Raw genomic sequence first — 26,404 nt, forward strand, 5'->3', positions numbered from 1 at the left:
CTGAGGCAAAGTTCTCCTCTTGCGCTCGCCGTAGGACGTGGAGTGGCTGGACTCACTGATTTCAGCTGAAAGAAAGGACAATTGATTTTGGACAACGTGAGTTCTGAGAGGGACATATTACATTTCTGTGGAGTCACCGCTGATTCACTGTCCTCCAGAGGAACCACGTTAATGACAAAGGTTACTAAGCACTAGAAACAAAGGAGTGCATTTGAATATTGCCGGGTACGACTCGTAAAGATATATGATTATGTAGATAAGAACTTTAAACTGATAGATAAGAACTGTCCTGATGATCTGCTCTCTTCTCAGCATCTTTATCTCACACTGTCTCTAAACCATGCATCACAGCATGTCTCACGACCGTCTAGAGAACCTTCCTAGATCCACAAAGGCACAACTCCATCTGAGCCTTTCATCAGTTCTTCAAATAGTAAAGAAGAAGTAAAATTAGGTAGATAGATGGATGGATGGATGGATGGATGGATGGATAGATGGATGGATAGTAACCCCTCCTATGGTGTTTCATGCCTGGGTTAAATACTTAGGACACATGTCCGTGTGTGTTGTAAAATATACACTGACAATAACAATGACAATGACAACGTCTTCTTTTCCAGACAGTGTTGTCTGTCAGTTTTTGTAAAAACAATGTTTTTGGTAGCTGCTACCAAAAAACTGTCAATAAGCATGGGTTAAACCGCAACAATCAGCATTTCCCAAAGCTGAAAAACAGCTGTTTTTAGTTCACCGTCATGGAGGAGTAAAAAGAGCAGAAAGTACAACCAGCTCAGTGATGCCCCCTGTACCTCTGTCCTCTGTAACAACAAGGTGACCCTCTCCTCCTGACCCCTCTGGGTCTGTTCTGATGTGACTGGCAGCCAGAGTGGCCCACTGTGAGACCCAGCGAGGGCCGCCAACCATCAGTTCATCAGCGAGGACCTGCACAAAGACACAACAGAAGGATGAGGTCATCTGGGTACAGACACGGTCTGTGTTGGTTGGCTTTTAAACCAGAAGACAATGGGCTGTTTTCAGTTTACACAGGTCACATGATGAGCTACAGTTAACACACACACACACACACACACACACACACGCACACACACACAATGGTGAGCTGTTGGCACCTCTGTCTCCAGGCGTGCAGGTTTTCCTCTGTCCCCTGTCCCAGACGTTTGGACGGTAAATCTGCTTCTTTGGTCGGGAACTCTCGACAAACACGAGACCTCCTGTTCGACCACACCAAACACCTACGACACGAGCAAAACCTCAAGGTCAGGGGTATTGAAATACATAAAAAGCTACATATGTCAAAGCAAAACATAATAATGTCACATTTAATAAAATAACATAGAACGACTCACTGGGAAAGTGTGGATGAGTGTTCAGCTGTTCTCACTTACAGACTATTAGCTATACATGCTAACAGTCCAAAACACACACAATGAAGGGAAGAAACTCCTTTTCATATATCCCAATCAGGACCACGGGCCACCATTTGAGAACCACTGATCTAAACCTAGTGCATGACAGTGTCCTAAGAGTGAAGTGGGAGGAAGTGAAGATTTCTCTCAACCCCACCTTGTCGATCATTTTCCTGGCTTCCTCCTCCTCGTGGTCTCCATTCTCCAGCTCGATGGTGTAGGTTCCCCTGTCACTACAATCATCTCCATGACGATGGCTGTCCTCCGGCCCACTCTGCTGGAACCATGCCGTGGTTCCACAAATCCAACCTCAACTTTGGAGGATTTGCGGCGGCGTGCAGGACTGTCCTCCTCAGCGAAGAGCCCCTCGGGTACGTTGGCGCGTCCCTCTCTGATCCTCATCCCCCCGGCACTGCCCCACAGGCCCCAGGAGCGCTCCACAGCTGCGGACCTGCGCTGTTCGCCCAGGGCGTTCTCAGAATCACTCTGTGTGCCGTCCTCGTGTCTACTGCCTGACAGAGGTTGAAAATAAAAACCCGATACCAGGTTGTGTGAGTGCAGAAGGACGCCCTCCAGTGTACATAGATGTGCTTTGCAGTGGATCTTCAACATTAAAGTGAATATAGAGTTGGCCTCCTACCTTTGAGACTCCTCAGGTGAACAGGAACATCGCTCTTTGTACTCTCACCATCATCCTCCGCCACTGTCTCTTTAAGAGCCAATGGTAACTCGTTCTGGGCCAGCCAGTCAGCAACCTTCACCTCCGCGGCCACCATGGCCGACTGCAGTGGACTCAGCTCCTCCCCAACTGGTCTTTTGGGGCGTGGTTTAGTCTCAGGTCCCACTTTTGCCACACGGTCTTTGACAGTGACTTTCCCTGTCGCCAAAGGGTCAAACTCAATGGTGAAGGAGGCGTGGCCATGGGCCGGCTCCATATCTTGTTCCCGTGCCTGGGCCTCACCGGCAACTTTAGTTGAAGAGGGATTATCCTTGGATGGAATTTCAAAGTAGCTGGGCTCCTGAGCGGAGGTGGCTGGTGGGGCAGATTTCTGGGTCTCGCTTTTCTTACTGTCTGTAAAAACAAATGTAAACGTATTTATTTGACGCAAAAGTCTAATAAGAACTTTGCTCCTACCGGCAGCTGCTTCATGGGATAATGACATGCCTTACATAAAAAAAAACTGGTTTAAGAAAGCATCCAAGGAGGCTCTGTCACAGTAGTGTACCTGCTTCAGCTTTTTCGCTCTTGCGCTCCGAGCTCTTCTCCTCCACCCTTCCTGGCTGTTGATCCTCACCGTCTCCGTCTCCCCACCACGCAGGCTGACCGTACAGGGGAGTGCCTCTGTGCAGCACTGCTATGTCCACTGGCAAAATCAGACGTTCATTGACATTATTTAATCATTAGTTCATTTTTTTCTTTTCACTCTTTGTTGAAACAGACATATGAACTTTCTGACAATGTGGAGAAAAAAAGGGAGTTTTTCCAAACTGTCTTCATGGTGAAGCTGAGTGTGTGATCTATTTTAGACTACTTCAACAGAGCTTTGCTTTGGTGTTTTGTTTTCGTACAATCCTATCATTCATTCACCAACTTTTCAGTCGTTAGTTCATTGTAACTGTGACTGTGTCCGTGGAGCTTCACCTGCTGCCCTGTCCTCCTGTCTGTTGTTCTCAGGTTTGACTGACGCTCCCTCACACACTGCTGCTGCCGATGCTGCTGCTGCTGACACGGCTGCTTCAGAAGGTTTCACCTCTGCTTTAGCTGGCGCTGCTTCTGCAGGCTTCTTCTGGTTCAGCTGGAGCTGGCTGCTCAGTTTCTCGTGCTAATGGATTAAGAAAAAAAAGATTACCAAAAAAAACAAAAACATTAACATTGGCTAATGTTAGGTAAATCGGAGATAAATGTCTACTAAAGTTAGTCTAATTGCGTTTTGCCGACAGAGAAATCTCTGTATTTTTAGCTCAGGGTTAAAGAAGAGCAACTACGAGCTGGGCTAATGCTGCCTCGTGTGGCCAGTTTGTGTCAATAAAATTAATCTTATTAAAGGATTTCAAACACAAAATTAAGACAAACTCTTACTGATGGAAGCAGCAGTGGATCAATAACATCTCCATCCTGACAGGAAGAAGATCGGATTAACATGCCGAATCACCCACCCACCCACACACACACACACACACACACACACACACACACACACACACACAGACACTTCAGCAACAGGTGCCCTAGCTGGAGTGTCTCACCTTGAGGGCCTCCTCTGGAATCAGCAGCTCCCCTCGCACCACAGTGAACAGGTTGGTATGTGAGGCAGGTTAAGGCAGTAAGCTCTCAGCTGGAGTGTGGGACGTGCACTGATAGCCTTATCTATTATACAGTAGGCAGTGTACATTCACAGGAACAGATAAAGTTACAGCGTGGTCCGTGTTCACTGACCTTTTACGGTCGGTCTCTGGGTTTGACAGATAAAAACAAAACAAGAGCACGTTTGAAGGATATCGTATCCAAACCTCAGTTTGTCGTCCATTTTCAGCGTGACATAAATTTGCTCCTGTATCCTGACGTCGTTGACAAAAGTCTGTGGACAGAGCAGCACAGTGAGTTAACCCACGGTGAGATTATGGTCTGCAGCTGAGGAAGAGCATGAGGATGAGAAATAAATCCTAAATTTACATCTGGGGAAACATTTCCTCTTCAGTTTTTAACGATGATTAAATTGTTTTGTGTATTCACATCTTCAGTGTCTTGTGTTTAAACTGTGCCCTTCATTAAATTGCACCATCATTAATTAAAATGTACCATCAATAATTAAAATGTATCATCATTAATAACCTTGTGAAAAGTGAGAGTTAGTCTTTGTTGACCACAGATGAGGAAAGAAACTCAATCTGGGGAGAGAATTATAGGAATGGAGAAACGAAATTTAAAAAAACAATACGTTATAAACATAAATGTCAACTATTCTGTTATTTATATTTCTTCTCATACGGATATTTACAGGTGCAAAAACTATACACTGTGTACTGTGTACTCTGAGTAGGTGACTGATATATTTTTGAATTTTTATTTTAACCTCTAAAGACCCACCTCGCCTTGGGGTTGACCCCTGGGGGTCAACACAGGTGCTGCAGATTTAGATTTTAGACAATGGTAAAGAACATTTACAGACAATTGACTCACTCCATTCAAACTGCCCAGGTCTTTGACTTTGTGTTCGTCTGCGTTTGGCTCATAGTTGATGACGGCGTGTTGTTTGTCCACACTGCGAGACTAAATGAAATCACACCAAATCAGAGCCATTTATAACAAACCAGACAGCCGTCCAACGGGAGGGTGCATTTCATGATGTGTCCAGTGGAGTCGCTGTTCCCTACCTGCAGCATGAGCTCACAGTCGTCCCTACCTACGAAGATCATCTCCCTGGGGAGACGGTGACGCGTCCCCCCACCGCTCACCAGGAACCAGGAGGTCAAACTCATCTCTGCTTCAGGAGTTCAACGCGAACACTCACTTCATCCTGGAGGGAACACGGAAAACACAGCTGTCCTGTTATCACATCATAGATCGTCCTCAATCACTCACTCATCCATCCATCCATCCATCCATCCATCCATCCACCCCCCTGAGTCCCCCTGTTTTCTGAATAATCAGAGTGTTTACAGTCCTGGCAGATGTAAAAGACTCAGCCTCATGTAAAGTAAATCCTGCAGCAGAGCCATTTCCTCCACATCTGTGCATGTGTGTGTGTCATGTTGCACGGCAGCGGCTATTTTTGGTTTCACCGGAGGACCTTGACATGTCTACCTCAGTCTGAGCCGCGGCCAACAACATCAGAGGAAAACCAATGAGTGTAAATGTCCACTCACCGCTCACAGAATTCCAGGCATCCTACTGAATTTCCTAATTGAATTCCATCCTCAGAGTCACCAGATCCAAGACCAAAGACACCACTTGAAAAGAGAAGAGAAAAGAAAAGAGGCGAGGGGTATTTAACTAAATGAAGGCGAAAGTGAGAATAGTGTGAGAATAATAACAGAGGAGTCAGGATGACGGGGACAGCTGCTAATTTAATTGGATGTTCTGTAGAGTTGGACAGTGCACACACACACTTAACACACACTGAACACACTGTGAAAACACACTGCCAGGAAGATAAAGACACTCCCAGAAAGACAGAGCGACACGACATCAATACTTTTCGACCTGTCTTTGGTCTGTGGTTCTTAAACATACAGACCTGGACCTACAGACTAGATCTGATATTTAAAAAAATCACCAGGCGAAAACAGCACCCACTTCAATGTTATGGAGTGCTATTCCATCATCTACTACCACATAAAGAGTGGCAGGAAGAGCTAACGCCAACACCTGGAGAGGATGCAGTTACAGCCTGGACAATTATCCAGTCCTTCAGTCCACATATAGAGAAACATAGGGGTCCAGCAGGGGTCTCAAACTCCCAGCACGAGGGCTGAAACCCTCATATATACCCCAAGACATATCACATTTAATATGTATAAAATATGTTTCAAAAATGCTGTTTGGACCATAGTGTTATACAGTACTTCTTCAACAGAAAATGCTTTGTTTATATGATTACATTGAAAACTCAGATGGCCATGTCAGGGGTCTCCAACCTCAGTTTGAGATCCCTGAGATGTCCTCTTTTTTTTTCCACTTCTCCTCGTCTCACCACAGATCATTTCAGTGGCCAGCCCAGCAGATCACGTCTCATCAGCAGCTCAAAGAGCCTGCTGACTCACGCGCCAGAAAAGAAGCCACAGACGAGTTAGTCACATTAAATTAGGAACAAAGTGTGTTATCTGGGATTCCTGTCTGTGCCTCAATAGGACTTGACAGTTTTCCCTGACTGGGCCTGGCCTCCCCTGGTCTACTCTGGTCCGGTCCTTCCTCTGTGGTTAGCCTGCTTTCTTCCCTAATGGCCTGTATTAGAAAATAATACTTTGGTCACACACATCTCCATCACTCTCACACACGAATGACAACACCATCACTGTGCATGCATTCCGCAGCTGCTCCTGGGTCTGGACTGGACCAATGGAGGAGAGGCGGGGAACGAGCACATCACCTCAGGCCTGTAGTCTGATTCCACCATCCCAGCATTCTATGGTCATATATGAAATACAGGTCCGTGCAGTGTCATGGAGTGCTGGTTATTGTGGATATACACGTACCTGTCTACAGTGCACAGTCAGTCTGTGTGTGAGGCTGCTGATCACAGAGCTGTCATCTGAACAGAGCTGATCCTATGAGCTCAGCAGGACTCTGTTCATCTTCATCCCTCTAGAACCCAGAGAGGAGACAATTCACACACATTAACTGTCGTTATCCTCACCATCTCCCCTTTAACAAAGCAGGTGAAAAATCTCAGAGTCTCTGCTGCCTGTAAGGATGGAGAGACGCGTTTGTCGCACAAACACTGCGATGATGCTCGGTTCCGTCGCCTCCTTCTCCACCATCACCGAGGATGACGAGGAGGAGGAGGAGAGGGAGGAGAAGGATGCGGAATCAGCGCTGCTCCTCAAACAAACAAATAAACAAAGAAAAAAACAAAACAAAGCATCGCGATGCCAACGATGAAGATGTATGTCGCTCACCCGTCACCGTCCATCTGCATCCGGTATTTCATGCGAGCAAACACAGCTCCAGAGTTCCTGCCCAGCCCTGCTTCGAAGCTGCTGTACTAGTGCGTCTTAGCCAAGAGGTGGCAGTGTGGTCATGTAGAAAGCGCACAGGCAATTACGTAATAGTGAGCTTAAAAAGTGAAAACTTACAATGTAAATACAACTAATAAAACTATGATAATAACAAAAACAACAACCACAACAATGATAGCAGCGATGGTAGTAGTATACTAGTAGTAGTATAACAGTTGTATAGTATTATAGTAGAAGTAAAAAAGATGATAAGATTTTCATAACAAAATATCTACAAACTCTATTCAATCAATGGCGTCTTTACTATCTTGACTATTTTGAAAAAACAGAAAACAAAACATCGTGTATGAAATAATTTAAAACAAATGGGAGTAGCAATTGTAGTTACGAACACTAGATGGTGCCAAAGTACCAAACTGTGACGTGCTAAAGCGCATTAAAAGTCAAAACGATTGATGGGGACAAGTCACCATCTTCATCTTTATCTTCACCACCACCATCATCATCACCACCATTTTCGTCACTGTAAAACACATTTATTGCGGAATACTATTTTTTATACCTTTTTCTGACTTGAAAGGAGAAATCCTCCACTCTCCTGGATTCGGACTCATATCTGCAGGGGGATCAGTCCGACCAGCAGTTGTTCATAGATTTCTTCAGACTCAGCGAATCTTTACACATTTTTTTATTGTTCCTGAAAAGTAACAGAACTTAGTTAGTACTAAGTACTAACTTAGTTAGTACTTTTCACACCTTTTTACACTGCATCTCACAGTCAAACACCGAGCCTCTGGTGGATGCTACATTTACGCTAACATGCTAACATTTCCCCACCTTCGTGTCAATCATCTGCACTGGGTTCACATTTGTTGTACTTTTTAAAATATTTTGTCAACTTTTAGTAGTAACAGTAGTAACATTTAACAAATATCTGCTCAAAAATACTTACAGGTGAGAAAATTAGGATTAATATATTTAGCTATTATTAGCTAACGGAAATGACCAAACCTTGTGTTTGAAGTACACAAACGTACTTTTCCTTTAAGAGGAGTAATGAAGACGAGAGTTTAAAATTTACAACTTAATAAAATACTACAACTGTGTTAGACACAAATCTAGTGAAAAACTTTGCAAAACATTTAAAATAATTTAAATAACTGCTACATATTCAAATTAGTTACTCCAGATATGAATAAAGGGGGGGCGTTCGATTTTTCCTCCATCGCATTCCTGTCGCACAACAACGATCTTTGATTCGTCTTCACCTCTTCTCTCTCTCTCTCGCTCATTCTCGCTCTCCCCCTAAGTCCAGCCCCCTTGATCTCCCATGTCCACTGGTGTCTTTGGTGTCTCCCCCTCCCGCCCCCTCCTCTTCTATAGGTAGTCCATAATGACTGTCCATTGGTCTTTATTATGGCCTGCCCCCCCTCCCTGTGCTCGCTCTTGGCCCTGCCCCTGTTTTCTCGGGCTCAGTCTCACAGTCCGTCTCCTGACGTTCAAGTTCGCAGGAACGTCACGTCCGCACTTGAACTTGCAGCCCAGGCTGGTAGTGGTGGTGGAGGTGGTGGTGATGGTGGTGGGGGCTTCTCCTCTCTCCGCGCACCCCCCCACTCTGTCTCTCCCTCTTTCTCCCTCATCATCATCATTACTCTGTCTTTGCGTAAAAGTCATGAAGAGCTCCGCACAGCCCGCTGCTCCTTCTCCTGCTCCTTCTGCTCCTGCTCCTTCTGCTCCTGCTGTTGCGCGCTTCGCCTCAGCCTCTCTATGATCCAGCGTTTCTCTGCTTTTCCTCGTTTTTTTTAACCTCGGTGGATGTGACGGGCATCAATGAAGACACTTCCCACGGAGCCTCGGACCTTGTTGTAGGAACTGGATTTCCCAATGTGAACTCACGCAGCTGAGGAGCCGCCGCTGAACCGACATGTCTCGCCGCAAACAAGGCAAACCCCAGCACTTGAGCAAACGGGAGTTTTCGCGTAAGTGGGCTCGACTCAGATTGTTTTGGTTCTGTTCTGACCTCCGGTCCTCGTACCCGCAGCCCTGTGATCACTGTTCTACACTTTAGAGAAACTTACGTAGCTCTTTGGTTTGGAGCGCGCACGGAGCCAGCGCTGTTCCAAACGCGCACGCACTCCTAGATGAAATGGTTCTGTCACGGTTTTACAGCAGCCACGGCTAGTTCTGGTTACGGTGGTTTATTACGGAGCCGTACATGTTGAATTCGTTCTCTGTTAGTGGGTGTGAGTGGTCTTAATGGTCTGAGACCTCCGCCTCTGCTGCTGCTGCTGCTGCTGCTGCTGAGAAGTTTCCAGCTGCCGTCTTCAGTCCACCACTGTCCCCTCATCTGTGCGGGGACATGTTCACAGAGGACTGAGGTGGTTTGGACCCCGGAGAGTGTGTCTCACATGTCCACTCGTGCTTTTGCGCACAGAGCTCGTGTCTGTGTTGGACTGGGATGAATGTTCGTCTGTGCCGCTGGTCTCTCCGAGCAGCAGCAGCAGCAGCAGCAGCAGTTTAACCACTTTTTAACGTGAAGACAGAGCGTGTTGCACCGTGGATTAATCCACCGGGAGTTTCCACTGGACCCCCGCTGTATGAAGCTCAGGGTTTCGTGGGCTGATATTTTGAATCCCGGCCTGAGATTGTTGGATGATGAAGATGATGATGAGGTTGATCATCGTCATGTGTGTTTGTGGTGCAGCGCATATTTTTGTGACCCTTGCTCATTTCATTTCTCACCGTTAGATACTTTTTGCCTTGCTCACCACGGGCCGTAGAAAACTCTCAAAATTATTATTATTTTTTATTTGATCCAGATTTGCTGAAGTTTTACCATAACACGTCAGCATCTCTGTCGATATTTCACCTCCAAGTCTGGTCCTGAACGACTGAAACCAATTACGCGCTGCCAACATGTACAGTCTGCTTTCATTTTTCATGGATAATTATTGGCGAAGTGTGCCAGTGGGGGGCGCAACGCGATTGTTGTCCCGTGGTGCAATTGTGAACTTGAACTTGATCCACTTAATTCCTGCGCAATGGAGATAACCAGAGAGATTTAAGATCGTGTTTGATAGAAATATGCTTTGTTTTCATACTTTGGTGAAAGCAGAAAATAATCTGAATCGTGCCGGAAATAAATAGATAAAAATAAACATGAGTTATCTTCAAACATGCAGTGGTTTAATAATCTGTGTCTCATTATGTAAACTGTAACTGAGTCTAAGATCATCCCTACGTTTTATATAACGTTTATTTTTAATTAAAATGTTAATTTAACTGTTTACTTTTTACAGTTGTTCTATTTTCTGTGCTCTCCTGGTGAAAACGGACACAACCTGACGTATTAGCACCGAGAATAAATGAGGGGTATAAATCAATTTATTTAGATTTAAAATAATAATAATAATTATTAAAAGACTAAACGAACAGTCTAATTATATTTGGATTATTCTAGAACAGTGAAACAAAAAAGCCTAATGGGTTTCCTCTGAAACTGGAGTCGTTGTAACGCTGCTTTTAGCTGTGTGCATTCCATTTTTAAAAATGTTTACTTATTTTTTATGGGTTGTTTTTATACCTTATTCACTTCAGTGCCTTCGTGACTTTAATTCAGGTGTAATTCACATTTTCAACTACTTTTCCTTCTTTAAGAAGAGTTTGGTTAAACTCTTAGAAATGTTTTGGAAACTGTCTAAATTAACAGTTTTTCATTCTATTTTCATTCTTTTAGAAGAATTTTTTAAAATTAATATTCATTTTTTGTATTGATTTAAATACTTTACACAGAACCTTTTTGAACTATGTGTTTTAAAATAGTTTCTTAAATAAAATGAATAAACTTTATAAAACATAAACCCATTAGTTAGTTATAGTCAACATTAAGGTACTCAAATATCAAATATATATATATTTATATTTATGTTAATATTTTTAAGTTTTACATGTACAAAGTCAGTCAGGGTTTTAAAACTCTTAAATTTAGAACAAAAATATTTTTAAAATATTTTTAAAATGTCTAGTACAAAAATGTAGTTCCTCTCTGGACCCTGTAGAGGTCACGAACCTCTGACCTAAAGTATTCCGGGACCTGGCACAGCTATCTGATATAAAAAGTCTTATATAAATTATTTCTTTTGAAGAATGTATTAACATCACTTTGACTTGGAATCAAAAGAAGATTATGTGGGGAAAAAAAAAACCCCAATCTCTCCTCGTCCCCTCGTCCCCTGACCCTGCCTCTAACATCATGTCTGCGTCCACGGCACATATCAGCTGGTTAAAGATAAGCCTCAGTAAAATACATGAACCTATTTCCTTCATCTTTAATGCAGTTGAACAGAAATAAATCTGACCCCATACAGAATTAAAGGTGCAAGTGTTGGGACAGAATTCATCACATCTTATCTCCACACCCCAGTCGGGTCGTCCGGTCCACTTTACCGGCCGGCGATGTCGCCTCTTTTTTTAAAAAAGAAAAAAAAAAAAAGCCTTCTTCCTCTCTCACCCTCCCTCACCCTCTCTATCTCTCTCTCCTCCTCTCCTGTCTGTCAGTTCTTCAGGGACCTACTCCACATCCAACCCCTCAACGTCTAACCTTGGTTCACAAGATCCCAGCACTTTCAGAGAAACGGGGTCCAATCATCTTGAACTCAAATTAGAATCTATTTTTTGATTCTCAGAGGAGTTAGGTTCATTAAAAAGGAGAGATTGGCAGCACAATAAAGAGGGTCAAAGCCACTCCGACGTTCTGCTGCTGCTGCCAGAGAGCTGAACGTGTGTCAACAAAGTACACCCTCCTCTCCTCTCTTCTCCTCTCCTATTCTTTTCTCTCCTCTTCTCCCTTTCTTTCCTAATTCTAGGGAAAATATTTTCTGATATTTTGGTTAATTTTTGTCATTTTTCTCTTACTGTGAGGATTTGCGGGTGTTCTCGGCCTTTGGGTGAAGTCATCTTTGGCTAATTATAAAAAACAATAAGAGAACATCAGGCAAATGTCCAATTACTGTTTGCATATCGTTAGCTGTTTTGACCTTCTGTCTCTTCTTCCTGTTGTTAAGTCTACTGATTTATCACATTTATTCTTGTGTTGTGTAACAAAGTACATGTTAATCTTCTTCTTAACTGACTTTTAGCTGCTTTTTTAAAAGATCTTTGAATCTTTTATACATCTGGTTCTCTACCGTTGATGAAACTTTCATTTATATATTTTTATACACATTTAAGCTTTTATCTTTTATTTTCTGGGGCTAACTTTGATAGTTTGAATTTGACTTTTTGTAATTCTACATTTTAAAGCTAATAATGTGACGTAGACCTGTCTGTGTTTGGACAGTTACCGTACTGTAGCAGTGTTTGACGTTTCTTATCTCCGCCTCCTCCTGCAGCTGAGCCGCTGTCAGGCGTTCTACCAGAGGAAGACTCTCAGGACTCCCCCAGACTTGGAGCAGTTCCGGACGATCCCCTAAAAGGGGACCAGGACCTGCTGACCTGCGGCCAGTGCCACTCCCGCTTCCCCCTCGCTGACATCTTGCTTTTCATTGAACACAAACGTAGGCAGTGCCACGGCAGCCTCTGTGCGGACAAACCCCTGGACAGGCCGCCATCCTCCCCGCTCGCCTCACCCCTCTCCACGTCCTCGTCCCACTCACGGACCACCCATCAACACCCGCGCAGGGCGTGCCACCCGGTGGAGGTGGCCATTCAGGTGTCGCCGCAGGATGAGGATTGTTTATCCACTCCTTTGCAAGGAATTATCCCCAAAACGGAGCACATCACAGGTAAACACACACACTGGTGTAAATAACGGCGTCCAGAGAGGTGGCGCTCTCTGGGCCTCATTTCCAGGGAGGACAACTGCTCCTCATGGTGTGTTCGAGCGTGGTCGGCTGCTCCCTGTAGGATGTGTTGAATATCTGCTGCTTTTAGAAGCTGCTCAGGTCGAAGACAAAAACATGATTGTGAGAAAAGGAAACATTTGAAAACAGGAGCCATAAAAAGACACACACAGAGATGGACAAAGAAGGGGATTATGAGAGCGAGAGAAAGGGAGGGAGGAAGTAAAAAAGAGAAAGAAGTTTTTTTTTTTTGTATTTGGTTTGTTGCTGCATCACAGATGTGCCCAGATCCTGTGGCCTCCACTTTCTCTCTCATGTGGTGACGGGAGACTCATCTCCGTCCCTCTCTGCCTTATTACCCTGTCATATCTGCCTCCACTTCAAATATGAGCCTCGCTATGATGCTAAAATTAAAAATGAGACAGGAAAAAAATGTAATTATGATGATGTGAGGAGACTTAACGCCACTAATTGTTGGTGTTTATTTCTTGATCTGAGTAATTAAGGACTTCTTAAGGGCTGCTGTTTGGTTTGTTGGTCGTCCACTGAGACTAAATGAGGCTGTGGTGCCAGAGAGTCCAAACTATTTGTTTTAAAGGGGGAGGGACAGGTTCTTCATTGTAAAAATCACATTCAGGTGCTAAGAATAAAAGTAAATATATTTCATTTAGTACGTGACAAATATTATTTTGTTTGAATGCTAATGAAATGATATAATTTTTCGAAAACATTTCACCTTTCTTTTAGTAAATACAGGAAACTGTCAGGAATCTGACCTTAGCGAAAAAATAATGATTTGTTTGCCAAAAAGAAATAAGAAATAATGTTTTTTTCAACAAGTACATTTGAACACATTTTCAGAGCAATATAGATGTAAAAACATTAGCAAAAAAATAACTAATGATTGTGTTGCAGTCGAAACATTCCAAAATACTACGGACACACACATACTTGACATGGGCCACGGACGACTGGTCATGTTCCATATATAGTCCCTGAGCTGGACTTTGGACACACACCTGCCATGGTACATCTGTGACCCTTTGTGCCGACTCATTTCTTTGTGACTTGTGGTCTTTGGTTTGGACCGGCCCAATGGTTTATTTCTCTTCAACAGATCAGATGTTCTGTGTGCCAGAAGTGAGCGCTGATTTAATTTGACTCCAATTCAGCCTCTAATCACACACAGGCGCTAATCGCACACACAGCCGTTTTCAAACAGTCTGCTCCGCTGTCCAGCTCTGGACGGTGCTGCGGCTTTACAGACGGCTGAGTAAATGGACGGCCCTTATCTGCCGTTGGCCCTGTCGCTGTACAGAGTGACCACTGTTCATTAGTGCGTACTTACTGAAGCATCACACACACACACACACACACACACACACACCCTGTAAATTGGACATGCCTCGCGGCCCTGTCAGCTGTTTTGAACATGTTTTCTTTGCTCATTTTCTTCTCGGTGCAGCAGAGTTCACATGATATCATGAGGTCACTCACGTTGTGAGCAGTGTCTTATTTATAGGCCTCATGTCTCTGGACATTGTGTAACGTCCTGGACTTATTGGGGTTAATAATTCGACCAATCAGCTGCTTGTACCTCAGTCATTTAAAGAAACATGATTGAAGCAGTGAGGGTTTTTTTTTTTTCTAGGTCAAACAGAAGGTGCAGTGCAGCCACTGTGCACGCATGACAAAATACCCATTAGTCACATATGAAGAAATGTGGACGGCCTCACCCTGCCTCCCCCCAGCCTCCCCCCGCCCCTGTGTACAGGGCCCAAGATTGATTGGTCCAGACTGGCAGTGCCAGCGCACCACCCTGTAGTCCATATGCTGGCTGCCATGTTCTCTCACACTGCTCAGTTAGAGGCTGACACTGTGCTGAGGCATCTCAACAAGCACCCCCCCCCCCCCCCCCCCTCATGTCCAGTTCATTTCAGGCCAGTGTGTTATATGTAACACCCGTAAAGATTTACTGTATGCATCTGCACTGTGTACGCCCTCACCCCCCCCCCCCCCCCCCCCCACACACACACACACACACACTCCTCCCAAAATGGTAATCAGCGCAGATGGATTTCTTTAGGGGCAACAACTTAAACAGTCAGGGGGTGAGCCAGCGTCAGGAGTGAGGCTGCGACTCAGGAGATAATCCTAATCCAGGTCCATGAGTCGGAGAATGATATTTCACATTTGTTGACTCGTAGTAGAGCAGAGAAACGGAGGAAACACTCGTGTGGTTGGGTCTAAATTAAAAACTACTGTGGAGGAGAGTGAAAAACTCCTGAAGGAGAAACGTTAGATTTCAACTAGGAATGTCAGTCAATTTTGGACTAATTATAATAAATCATAATTAATCGTGATTGTAATTAATCACGATCACTTGTTAAAGTCGGAGCTGCCGATGATCTAATGCTGTTGGGGCTGTTTTGGTTGTTATGGTTATCAGAATGCCGACCCTACTTCACACGTGTACTTTTGTAAATATGACAAACGAGTGTAGTAGAGAGTACGTTTCCTACCTGTGTTTTGTTCCACCGGAGCTGATGTTCTGTGATGTCACGTGGTCGACCACCGGCCTCTGGCGACAGAAAACAACAGGAACATCATCAGTGACATCCAGTCAGTTTCACCCACCGATTGACATTCAGTTCATCAGAATATTTTTCCAATACGTTCAGTGATTCCAGCGGCAGCGCTCCGTGTCACTCGATTGTTCTCCGTGTGTGACGTGTGGTTGGTTCAGTGGAACCACATCAGCACGACAGATGAACATCTGGATTGAATGATAATCCAGATGTCCAGAGTGTGAATCTCCAGTTAACGTTCAGAGCAGGACACATATTTCTGACGACGACGGTAAAGTTACAGAACTGTTGAGTCACTGCTGTGGAAATGGTTTGGAAAACACTGAAAAGTACATTGATTTTCATGCTTTTGTAGAAGAACAAAACTGTGAACTTGCCATAGCACAGTCATGTGTGTTTGTGTGTGTGTGTGTGTGTGTCCGTTCTTGGTAGGTTCATTGTAAACTAACAAAGGGAGGTGTAAAGTGGGAGGAGGGGCATGATGCTGGGCATATACTGTCATCTCAGAGTTGGTTGAGAGACGAGGTGGGGGCAGCGGTGTGTGTATCCCACCCAGATCTGGGGAGTCATCTCCTGCTTAACCTCTCGGTCGCTGTCTGTGTGGGACAGCTGAGGCCGTCTGGGAGCCTCGTTGCTGCAGCTGGGGTCGGGGTCTGGAGTCTGGACCTGGGAGCCGTTAGCAGAGGGTGCAGCGCAGCCGTCATTTGCATGATAAACAATTTAAGATATGCACAGGGCCACCGTAGCTTGTCTCCAGATTATGGATGGCCCAGAAATAGAGCAGATGACAGTTTCTCACACCGTCGCTGTGCGATCGCTGGCTGGTGTAAAACTGAATTTATTCCACGGCACATAATTACTTTTAAAGGAGCGCGCGGGTGAAGTAGATTCATTATTCCACAAACTAAATGGGATCGTTATCTTGGCGATAAATGATTGTTTGTTTCCCCAACACTGAAATTGCAGCCAGATGCTTTTTATTGTTATGATTTAGGATGAACAACTGCACCACTGCATACATGCCCCACATACCCTAATTACCCCAGTGTCTTTACAAATTGTGTCTCATTTCTATTTCTCATTGCGTGAGTGTGCAGCCACTTTCCTTTGCTCACACTGGCCCATTGACAGTGACCTGTATTCATCCTTCCCGCCGCTGGCACCTCTTCCCTTCGCAACGACGCAGCCGCACGTGGTAATGAGGCCATTGTCGCCGGCGTCTTACACCCCTGCCTCTTTCCAGTGCAGCGCCTCCATTCAGACCTGTACTCTGAATCGATACTGAGATAATGACGCCGGCCACCTTTCCCCGTCTCTTTGCTCTCGGCGAGGAGGAAAACATCCTAGAACCGAGTCAGTACTACTTCCTCACACCCCTCCGAGGCTGAGGCGTGTTGCACTCTCCTGTTTGTCCATGTGTGTTGTGGAGACAAAGGTATTTAGCAGGCTCTGTATTGGCACTCTGCCACCTTTCTCCAAACCCACCCCGCCTCCTCCCCCCGTCCTTCCCCCTGCCTCCCTCGGTCTCATCAGCACACACATATATACACATTCGGCACACTCAGGCAGAACTGGGGCAACGGGGAGTACATTAGGAAGTGTGTGTGAGTGATGGGTGGCATGAGGCTCCCTGATACTGATGTCTTTTTATCTGTGTCCACTGTGTCTTCAGTCTCTTTATGTGTGGACATGTGTTTTGTACCTTGTTTTCATTCATTTTAAAAGTACCAGTAAATGAACAATAGTGCAAAAACATGGTGGTTTGACAACAAACCTGAGTTGGTTTTTCAGATGATCTCAGTGGTATGAAAATGAAAGTTTGCAGTGGGTGCTGCCAGTTGGTGTTCACTGAAGAGGGACGTGTGGACATACAGTATCTGGCGTAGAGAGCCATTGGGTTGGAAACTCCCACAAATGTTGTTGCTGGAGATTTGTCAGCCTGTTGTTGTTGTTGTTGTTGTTGTTGTTGAAGTGTTTGCGGCCGAGGCTGCACTTCAGTGCTGACATCTAGTGGATGTTTACACCTCCTATGAGGACGCGGTGTTAAACTAACGTATGCTCGTATGTGCACACGTGTGTGTGTGTGTGTAGTTGGGACCACTTAAACCATTGTGTGTGAGAGGGAGTGTGTGTGTTTGTGTGTGTGAGTCTGTTAAAGCTTTACTACCCTGGGTGTGCAGGCTCAACATGAAAGGGTCTTTGACTTGGCAGGCTTCGCCTCAGGACACCCCTCTGTGAGCCATGCCAGGGCAGACTTGGCACAGAGTACTGGGCCTGAGGGATGGGCTGGGCCTAAGTATGTGTGTGTGTGTGTGTGTGTGTGTGTTAGGGGGGGTTCGAGGTAGTATATCTGAGCAGTAAAATGATGTTTACTGGCTTTATAGGAAGCAGGACTTATGGTTTGGCTGCTGCTCTTTGTGTGACTGACAGCAGGAGTGTATGTGTACTCAAGAGTAGGTATGCTCTGTGTGTGTGTGTGTGTGTGTGTTTGTGAGTGTGTGTGTTGTCCTCAGGGCTCCGAGCTTGAGCTTCCTGTGTCTCTGTTTGTTTTCTAACAACCCAGGTACGACAGCCGCGGGCCATTCAGGTGGAGGCTAGTTCAAGTATGCATAGGCAGACACACACACACATATGCACACACACACACATACACACACACACACAAAACACGGCTTAGATAAATGCATGTGTCCACCCACAAAAGTACACACACCTGTATGTTCACATAAATGCCTCCTCCATGTTACATCTTCACTGACACACACACACAGAGCCACCCCCCCCCCCCACACACACACACACACTCCCCCATGAAACAGTTTTGTCTTTAATAAATGTGTTTTGGCAGTGGCCCCATGATGTGTCGTGAGTTGATGAGATGTGTCAGAAACATATGATCCTTATTTTAGCCCCCTCCCCTCTGTCCCCCCTCTTACCCACTGGCTGTCTTTGGCTCTCTCTCTCTCTCTCTCTCACACACACAGACTCTCTCTCTCTCTCTACAGTACATGCCTTGCTTCAGTAGTTTGTCTCCGGGGACTGGAAACTCCAAGTTTTGGCTACATCAGCGTGTCTACACCTCTTAAAGGCTTCCAACATCCACTCTAGACCTCATTCTCACTCTCCTCTCACAACTGTGGCTGCAGAGTGAGCCAGAAGGCACACTACCACACCAGTACACACACACACACACACACACACACGTTCTGTCCCCCTCTATCTATTGTCAAGCAAAGCTATACGACAGAAACAGCCTTGTTTGTCCACGGCCGCGTCACGCGGGATGAAAAAGTATCCTCAGAAATAAGCATGTCCTGCCGCTGTCCTGTCAATAGCATGGCAGGCAGTCACATCTCAGGGTCAGGGGTGAGCTGACAGCGTCAGGGCCTGTCACGCCAGCCGCGGGCTTCACCACCTGCAGGTTAATGACTTTATTTTTAGACAGAACAGAAAGTGAGAAGAAAAAGGTGTCTTTGGTACAGCTGTAGTTTTACGAGAACAGGAAAAAAAAGTGAAGAAGTGAAGGTTCGTTTGGGCGGAGAAGCGGAACAGAGATTCAACACTGCAGCTTTTATTTTTGAATAAAATGACCTTATTTCTCCTTTCAGGGTAGAGTCTGCTGGACTAGTGTAAAAAAACAACCAAAACTGTTGAATCTTAGCAGGGAACGGAGAGTTTATCAGAGACACTGCCCTCTGTTGGTATTTTCTTTTTTTTTTCGATTCTTTGAGACGATTCTTGTGGCCTATTTGTTTAAATCTGGCATGTGGAGAATGCTGGTTCAAATCCCTGCCTTCTTCTGAGGTACATGCATGGGTTAAATGCAGATGAACGTATTTGCAATGTGTATACATGCATGACACATAATTCAAAATAAAAACTCTGCTTGCCGCTGGGAACCATGAAAAACAAACAAACTAAAAACAATTTAAGTCTTTGCAGCCGACACAGGCTGCCACAGGAGGCGCCATTAAATATGTGTTTGCAACTCACAAGCTGCCACACATTAAGCGCAATTAGGACTCTCTGATCTCAGCTTGCACGGCAGGTGTGCCAGCTGCTACACTCTGAACCTACTGTTCTTTTCTTGACCATAGTTATGCAGGAGTTAGGATGTTCCTAATGGACATATCAACACATATCAACACAACACGTTCCTAGTGGACATATCAACACAACTCAACTAAATTGTAACTTATTCTGCTTAATGTGAAGTTTGAAGTTTTTCGCAACACAGAAAACAACAGGCTGGTGAATTTTATCACATAGAAAAGTGCTAGTTGTTTTGTGGGAATGATACTGATGTGTGTTTACAGCACCCTCTGCAGGGTAGGGAGAAAAGGCCACACACTCTCTAATTACAAAACCTAAGCCCACATCTGTGTCTTGCTTTACGTTTTCTCCTGATTCGAGTCGTGGATATAACTGGGTCCAGATTTTTATCATGCAGTCGTTTGGAGTTTCTTTACTGGAGCAGCAGAACCTGTGGCACTCGTATGTCACCTCAACCTCCTCTATTATGATGTGGCTGCAGGGCTGTTGTTTACTCACGATCAAACCGTGAGACAACCGCAGGGACAAGGGCCTCACGTTAGTCTGAACCCACTGACTCTGGTCACTATCTGTCTCTCCCCCCCCCCCCCCCCTCCACTATCTGACCCAGTGCAGCTTCCAGCACTGGGCTTGGCCTGTAGGAGTGTCCATTTGTACCTTTTGTATGTGGGTGGGTGGTCGTCCTCAACAGTGTCTGGCCAGCCTTATCTGGACCACGGTAGATATGGCACAGCAGAGGCCTCTGTGTCTGACGATACACTTGTGAAAACCCACAGACCTCCTGTGTGTGTGTGTGTTGCAGTGTTAACATGTACATGTGGTGGGCTGCAGAACGTTTTCATAAATGTATACTAATAGGTTGCAGTTTTACTCAGAGGAGGCGGAGGGCCGGGGCGAGGGTGGGGTGAGGGGAGGTGTTCTATTCAAAAGCAGTTTGCATCGTAACAGCTCATGTTAACTGTACATTTGATCTCAGATTCAAATCCCACGTCTTCTTAAACTGCGATCAGACGACGGGCGCTTCATTCATTTTTAACACAGCTTTAATTCTCTTATTAGGAACACTTTAGGATATTTGCTGCATATTCTGCTGCATTTCCAGTACTCACACTATTCACACACACACACACACACACACAGACGCACATACTGACAGACCTGTTCCATCCCCCTACACTGGCAAACTGACCCCCAGCCCTCATCACACACACACCCGCACCCACACACTCATAAATGCACACTCCTGTCCCTGGCAGCCTTTACTTTTGCAGCTGAATCTCACAGATAACACGCTGGCACCCTCATTTAAATTTGAAGCGCTTCTTTAATCTTCAAAGGCCTGATTGCTTTATGAATATGCATGCACTGAGCTGACTCTCAGTTCATTACCTTGTTGTAAATTCTAATGACCATTAGGGCCCTGCGCGGTAATTGCCAATTGTTTTGCATTTTTGATTAGCCCATTACTGGAGCGCATTCTGAACATGTCTGCCCTGCCTGCCTGCCAGGCCATGGGCGAGAAGCGAAGGGGGTGAGGAGGAGAGGGGAAAAGGGAGAGCTGTGTTACTGTGGGGGCAGCACATATTTGGAACTGTTGAACGCAAATGTGGAAAGACGTTTCCAGATTCACGTCCTCAGCTCAGGTCGTTTCAGCGGCAGCTCGTACCTGGCTGCATTTCCGTCAGCGCTTCGGTTGTGTCGTGTTTGATGTCCACCTCAGAGTGTGCACATGTCCGAGTTTGCGTGCAGCCCGTTGTGCAGGGAAGTCTGGTTAGTAACAGAGAGGGGAGTTTCTGGACGAGCGTCCCAATCCACGCGGTGCCTGGGACTTATGAAAGATTAATGGCTCCTAGCAGAATGGCATCACCCGGCTACAACTTGATAACATCTAATGGATAATTTAGCACTCTAAAAACCGGCAGACTGGTCCCACTGTATGGCAGGCAGGAGGAGACAGCAGCTGCTGGGCTTTTGGGGCCACCGTTACGGCTGTTTGTTGGAGAGATTCATGAAGGCTGAAGGAAGAGAGGGCGTGAAAGAGGCAGGGAGAGAGATGTATGTGTGTGTGTGTGTGTGTGTGTGTGTGTGTGTGTCCATCCATGACACCAGTTCTTGCCCCTCTCACAGGACTGAGATTGTGGTGTCGAGAGATGATTAGTCAAGCCCTGTCAAAATTTCATGCCTGGAAATATTTTCACTCTTCCTATGATGTCATGTTCACTATATGAACCTATGCTTTGAGGATATGTATCGACTCCTCACAAATATTTGTGCTTGTCCCCTGGTTAACTGGAGTACTCTAATCAGACAGGAAGCTTGGTTATTATACTGACAGCAGAAAGTCAAAAAGTCCTCAGACAGACATGTTGACTCCTGCAGGTGTCTGAAACCAAACCTTGATTTCCTGGGGGGAACTCCCACGGGACTAATCGAGTTCTATCTGTGTATCTCTGCCAGTTCAGACTGGTCTCTGATGTTGGCCTCCAACAGCTTTGACCGGTTTTATTATCATATCTTTGTCCGTGTGACCTTTGATACTATTTTCTCCTCCTCACCCTATTACATGTTTGGATCCAGAACAATATGAATTTTTTCTTACAAAAAAACTAAAAGAACATTTAAAGGAACTGTATTTCGGACAAAGAAGCAGGTTGTGACCTGGTGTCAAAGGTCACCCTCCAGATTCTACAGAGAAGGAATTCTCTAATGGGAACATTGAGAAAATAGATTTACTATTTTTGGAAAAAAAAAATTTCTCAATTAGTTCCAGAACTTTTTGACTTCCCCATTGAAGACCAGCATTAACTCACGATGGGCAACTGTCAAATTATTTTCAATAATAAAACAGTCTGACGGGAGTCAGAAATCCACAGTTCACGAAACTTCTTTTTCCGCTGTCGTTTCTTGACTTTTCTTCTCTCTGACCAACCGTACAGTTGTTCCCCGCGGTCGACCTTTGCCTGAGTGTCACAGATAATTAAAGCCATAAATGCTGCAGGAACTTGGTATGAATGGAGCTTGTGTCTGTCTCTTCTCTCCCTTTCTCATGTACCATTGAAAACCTCTGCCTTGTTTACTCACGGCCCTGAGTCCCACTGTCAGTGTCTCAGTCCCAGATTAAGACCGGTGACAGTTAGCGTAATTGTCCCACAGAGGTGCAGAGTAAAAAAGTGGCCAGTGTGACTGTGATGTGCTCTTCACTCCCAGTTTGTGTCATTTATTCTTCACATTATAGCTTTGGCACTCGGAGGAGGAAAAGGGTGACGTGAAGTAAAGAGAAGTGCAGGGGGTCGGTCTGTGGCTCCAGCTACCACAAGTTGTGGCCTGGCCTGGTTGGTTGGTCTGTGTCCAGTCTGTGTGTGTTCACAGTCTCACACACATGGAGATTGAGAGACACAGCAGCGGCAGCAGCAGAGCCCGTGATGGCCAAAGGAGTCTGAGGCAGACAGCATGATAGATGGCTTTGTTAAAGGGTCCCAGGGTGTCCCCTGAACTTGAAGCACTCTGTTTATCTTGAATAGGAGAAGCACACTGTTGGGGAGGGGGTGGTGGGTGGGTTGGCCGAGAGGAGCAAGAGTAGGAGGCGGAGGAGGAAAAAGGAAGAAGAAAGGGAATGATATAGCTTTCAGGGGAAGGGAAAGAAAGGAGGAGGAGGAGGAGGAGGAGGAGGAGGAGGAGGAGGAGTGAGGGGGAGGGGGGGGGGGGGGGGGGGGGGGTAGCTCCTCTAGTAGCTGTCCATTAACAGATGAACTTGGCAATGGTCCAGGCCTCAAAGGTCTTGGGATACACACTCACACACACTCACTCACACACACATGCAAACACATGTATCTATACCTCCCTGGTACCTGCTGCACTGGGATGGAATGCCTCTGTGGTTCTTTTATGTCCAAAGGCGTAAGATGACACGTCTGTGGTTCACCTATGACAGAACCAGTTCAGACCGGTTAGCCAGGCAGTCCGAAGGAGGAAAACGGACAGGTCTCATAGTCATGGTTGCCCTCCTCCCCCCTCTCTCTCTCTTTCTGTCTCACTCTCTTTCTTCTTCTGCTCTCCATTTCGTCCACCACCTCCTCCTCTGTTTTCCATGCTTTAAAGGAGGAAACAGAGAGAACCTCTAACCTGAGGGCACAGGACAATGAGGTGGGGAGAAAAAAAAGAAGCGAGGGAGCGTGGGAACAAAATGAGACACGAATGGATCCGGTCGTAAACAGGGTGGGAAGAGAAGGGAGAAAAGTGTTTGCTTGTTGTTGGTGCTCTCCTCTTGATGGGGCAACATGAGCTTAACACTGCTGCCGCTATTGTGTAGTGAAAACATTACAGCAAACATGAGAGTGCTGAAAACTGCAGGAGAGAATTTGATATGGAGCATGTACATAATGGACTGTTGTGCTGAGCAGGCAGGAAACCTTCCATGGGTGTCAGGTTCTCATGCGTGGAGATACCCCTGAATCCAGGCATCATACATGTGGCCATGTGGCATTAATGGAAAATCATGTCTGTGGATGGATGCGTTTGTGTCTGGGAACGCCATAAAATATGGACTCACATCCCTCTCCTAATTACTGCTGGGATGTGTCCCTTGAGTTTTGAGAGCGGTCTGTTTTCACTGTTCCACTTCAGAAGCTTTCAGCTCGCACACCAGCCTGGAGATGGCAGATCAGAAGCTCAGTGGCATCAGGAACATCAGAGGGATCCGAGAGTTTGTTTGTTGGGGTGAGGAATTTATTAAATATAGCCCACTTTCTGGAGAGTTCCTGCAATTAGAGCAGAGGGGTGACCTGCTGAGGTGGATGGTTAAAAAAGTAGCCTGATACTGAACTGGATAAAAAAAGAATCTTCAAACCAAAAAAGAGAAGAAGAAAAACTTTAGAATTGAGAGGAAGAATATAGATGGAACCGGTTCATATCACTGACGTACCAGCACACAACAGGACCAGTTTGACTCTAGACGTCCCTCACAAACTCTGCCATTTGTACCGTTAAATAAATAGCATTTCTAGCTATTGGATGGTTTGTCCAATCATCAAACTGGTGAACTCTGAGAACCAGACAAAGCCGAGTCCACAACATGTGGACACAAGACGATGAGACAGGATAGGTTACTGGACACCGCCTGTGTCCGAGATCGGGATCTATCAACAGTCACCTGACGATGAGACAGTCAATGTCACTGACATCAAGTGGGGATGGCGAGGGTCACCACCTCTCCAGGCTTCTGTTGGACAGTCCTGGTGTCAGTCATACACGGCCACCAGCCATGTTCAACTTCCACTCTGTGGGAGAAGGCCCGGAACTGATTATTGTCAGACAGTCGGACCATCTGGAAATGATTGTTGATGACTGGATAATTAGTTCGATCCTTCGTCCAGTTCTTATATTTGGTTCATTGGAGATTGATTCCTCTCCTGTTCCTGTGTTCTGGATCAGAGAAGTGTCAAAAAGTGGATGATTTGTGTGAAGCTGCGATGTTCCCCACTGTAACAGGAGGAGGTAGTGAAGGTGTCACCTTCCCTCCTTCCCTGCTTTCCCTGCAGATGACTCTATCTCCGTTGTCTTCTCTTCCCTCCTCCCTCCATCTCTCTTTTCCTTCCCTGTTTTTTCCTCGAGGCCTTGAGTGAAGACGGGCCTTTTATAGTCCGTCCTATCGGGCTTCATTTGTACGCTGGGACGCAGGGTTGCCATTATACTGACGGGTGTCACGTTTCCTAAGCTGGCACTGGACGCTGCATCAGATATGAAGTCAGGGCACAGTGGTGTTACATCGTGTGCTCACTTTACACATGTGTTGTGTATGAATTAATCACATGCATGCTGCAGGGCAAACACGTTGAGTGCATGTTTGCGTGTCTGTGTGTGCATGTGCGCTACCCTACATTAATGCATGCAATCACATTAGCATGTCTGTCACACATGTTCAAGTTAATTTGTTATTTATGAAAACACTTTTTTTCTTTTCATCTCTTTTTTCCCCCTCTTCTGTCCCACGTTTTATTTCTCAGAAACGCGTTTTTGTCTCAAAGGAGGCTTGGTGTGTGTGGCTACTAGAGAATATCTGTGTGTGTGTGTGTGTGTGTGATGATGGCTGTTTTTATAATGCCCCGCTGGAAATTTGCATATGTATATGCGCAGATTGTATGAGAAGAGCTCTCACACTTAGAGCAGTTGGACAGGGAGGGTGATGGGGGCCATGGCAAGGGTTGTGTATAGTTTATGTGTGAGAGTGAGTGTGTGTGTGGGTTGCATGGGGGGGGGGGTGCATGCATTGGGAGGTTGTATTAGTGTTTTCACCCCCCCACCATCCCAGACAAAGCCGGCCACTGCTCCCAGATGGTAGTCTGCTCTCTTCGGCCATGTGTCTGGTGGATATGTGTGTTGAGTCAGGGTGAAATTTGCAAGTGAGAGTGTGTGTTTTTTTCAGGAGGGTGGGGGGCACGCCGTGTATGTGAGTCTGTGTGTAATTATACACCTTTGTGTTACATAGTTGTTTCAGCTCCATCTCTCTATTTGGTCGAAACCAGATTAAAAAACCTTGTGGCCTGATGTGAAAAGAAAACAAAAGATCCTGGGACAATGTCAGGATCTGGGTGACAGGTTAAGGATAAGGATGGTCTGCTAGGAGTAAAACAGAACGCAGAGCTAGCACATGGTTACTGCAGAGTAACTACGCTGTTGACCTCGACCTCTGACCTTGTTCCAGTAAACATGTAGACTCTACAATTAATTCCTCTCATTGTAGAGGAATTAATTTACAGAAGTATGACCAACTGTACTGCGATAGAAGGGGAAACGCATTGTTCTCTTCTATTAGTATATT

The 26,404-nt window shown here is 45.6% G+C and overlaps 2 protein-coding genes across 2 annotated transcripts in view; one reads left to right on the plus strand and one right to left on the minus strand.

Annotated features, from left to right (window-relative positions):
* Positions 1-7,710, minus strand: part of LOC103384020 (centrosomal protein of 170 kDa-like) — an 18,312-nt gene extending 10,602 nt beyond the window's left edge. The window contains 15 exon segments of the mRNA XM_017035522.2: positions 8-65; positions 810-942; positions 1,131-1,253; positions 1,585-1,695; positions 1,698-1,939; positions 2,068-2,499; positions 2,654-2,791; positions 3,070-3,250; positions 3,675-3,733; positions 3,928-4,006; positions 4,609-4,698; positions 4,803-4,945; positions 5,295-5,378; positions 6,624-6,732; positions 7,669-7,710. Of these exon segments, the coding sequence (XP_016891011.2) occupies positions 8-65; positions 810-942; positions 1,131-1,253; positions 1,585-1,695; positions 1,698-1,939; positions 2,068-2,499; positions 2,654-2,791; positions 3,070-3,250; positions 3,675-3,733; positions 3,928-4,006; positions 4,609-4,698; positions 4,803-4,907 (1,751 nt within the window). The 5' untranslated portion in view covers positions 4,908-4,945; positions 5,295-5,378; positions 6,624-6,732; positions 7,669-7,710.
* An 849-nt stretch (positions 7,711-8,559) lies between these two features.
* The window catches only part of LOC103384019 (B-cell lymphoma/leukemia 11A-like), a 42,017-nt gene continuing 24,172 nt past the window's right edge, over positions 8,560-26,404 (plus strand). Inside the window, exons 1-2 of the mRNA XM_008317383.3 lie at positions 8,560-9,085; positions 12,497-12,889. Coding sequence (XP_008315605.1) covers positions 9,031-9,085; positions 12,497-12,889 — 448 coding nt within the window. The 5' untranslated portion in view covers positions 8,560-9,030. The remainder of the gene's footprint in view (positions 9,086-12,496; positions 12,890-26,404) is intronic.

This window comes from Cynoglossus semilaevis, chromosome 9, assembly GCF_000523025.1.
Source record: "Cynoglossus semilaevis isolate Cse_v1.0 chromosome 9, Cse_v1.0, whole genome shotgun sequence".
NCBI classification, from domain to species: Eukaryota; Metazoa; Chordata; class Actinopteri; order Pleuronectiformes; family Cynoglossidae; genus Cynoglossus; species Cynoglossus semilaevis.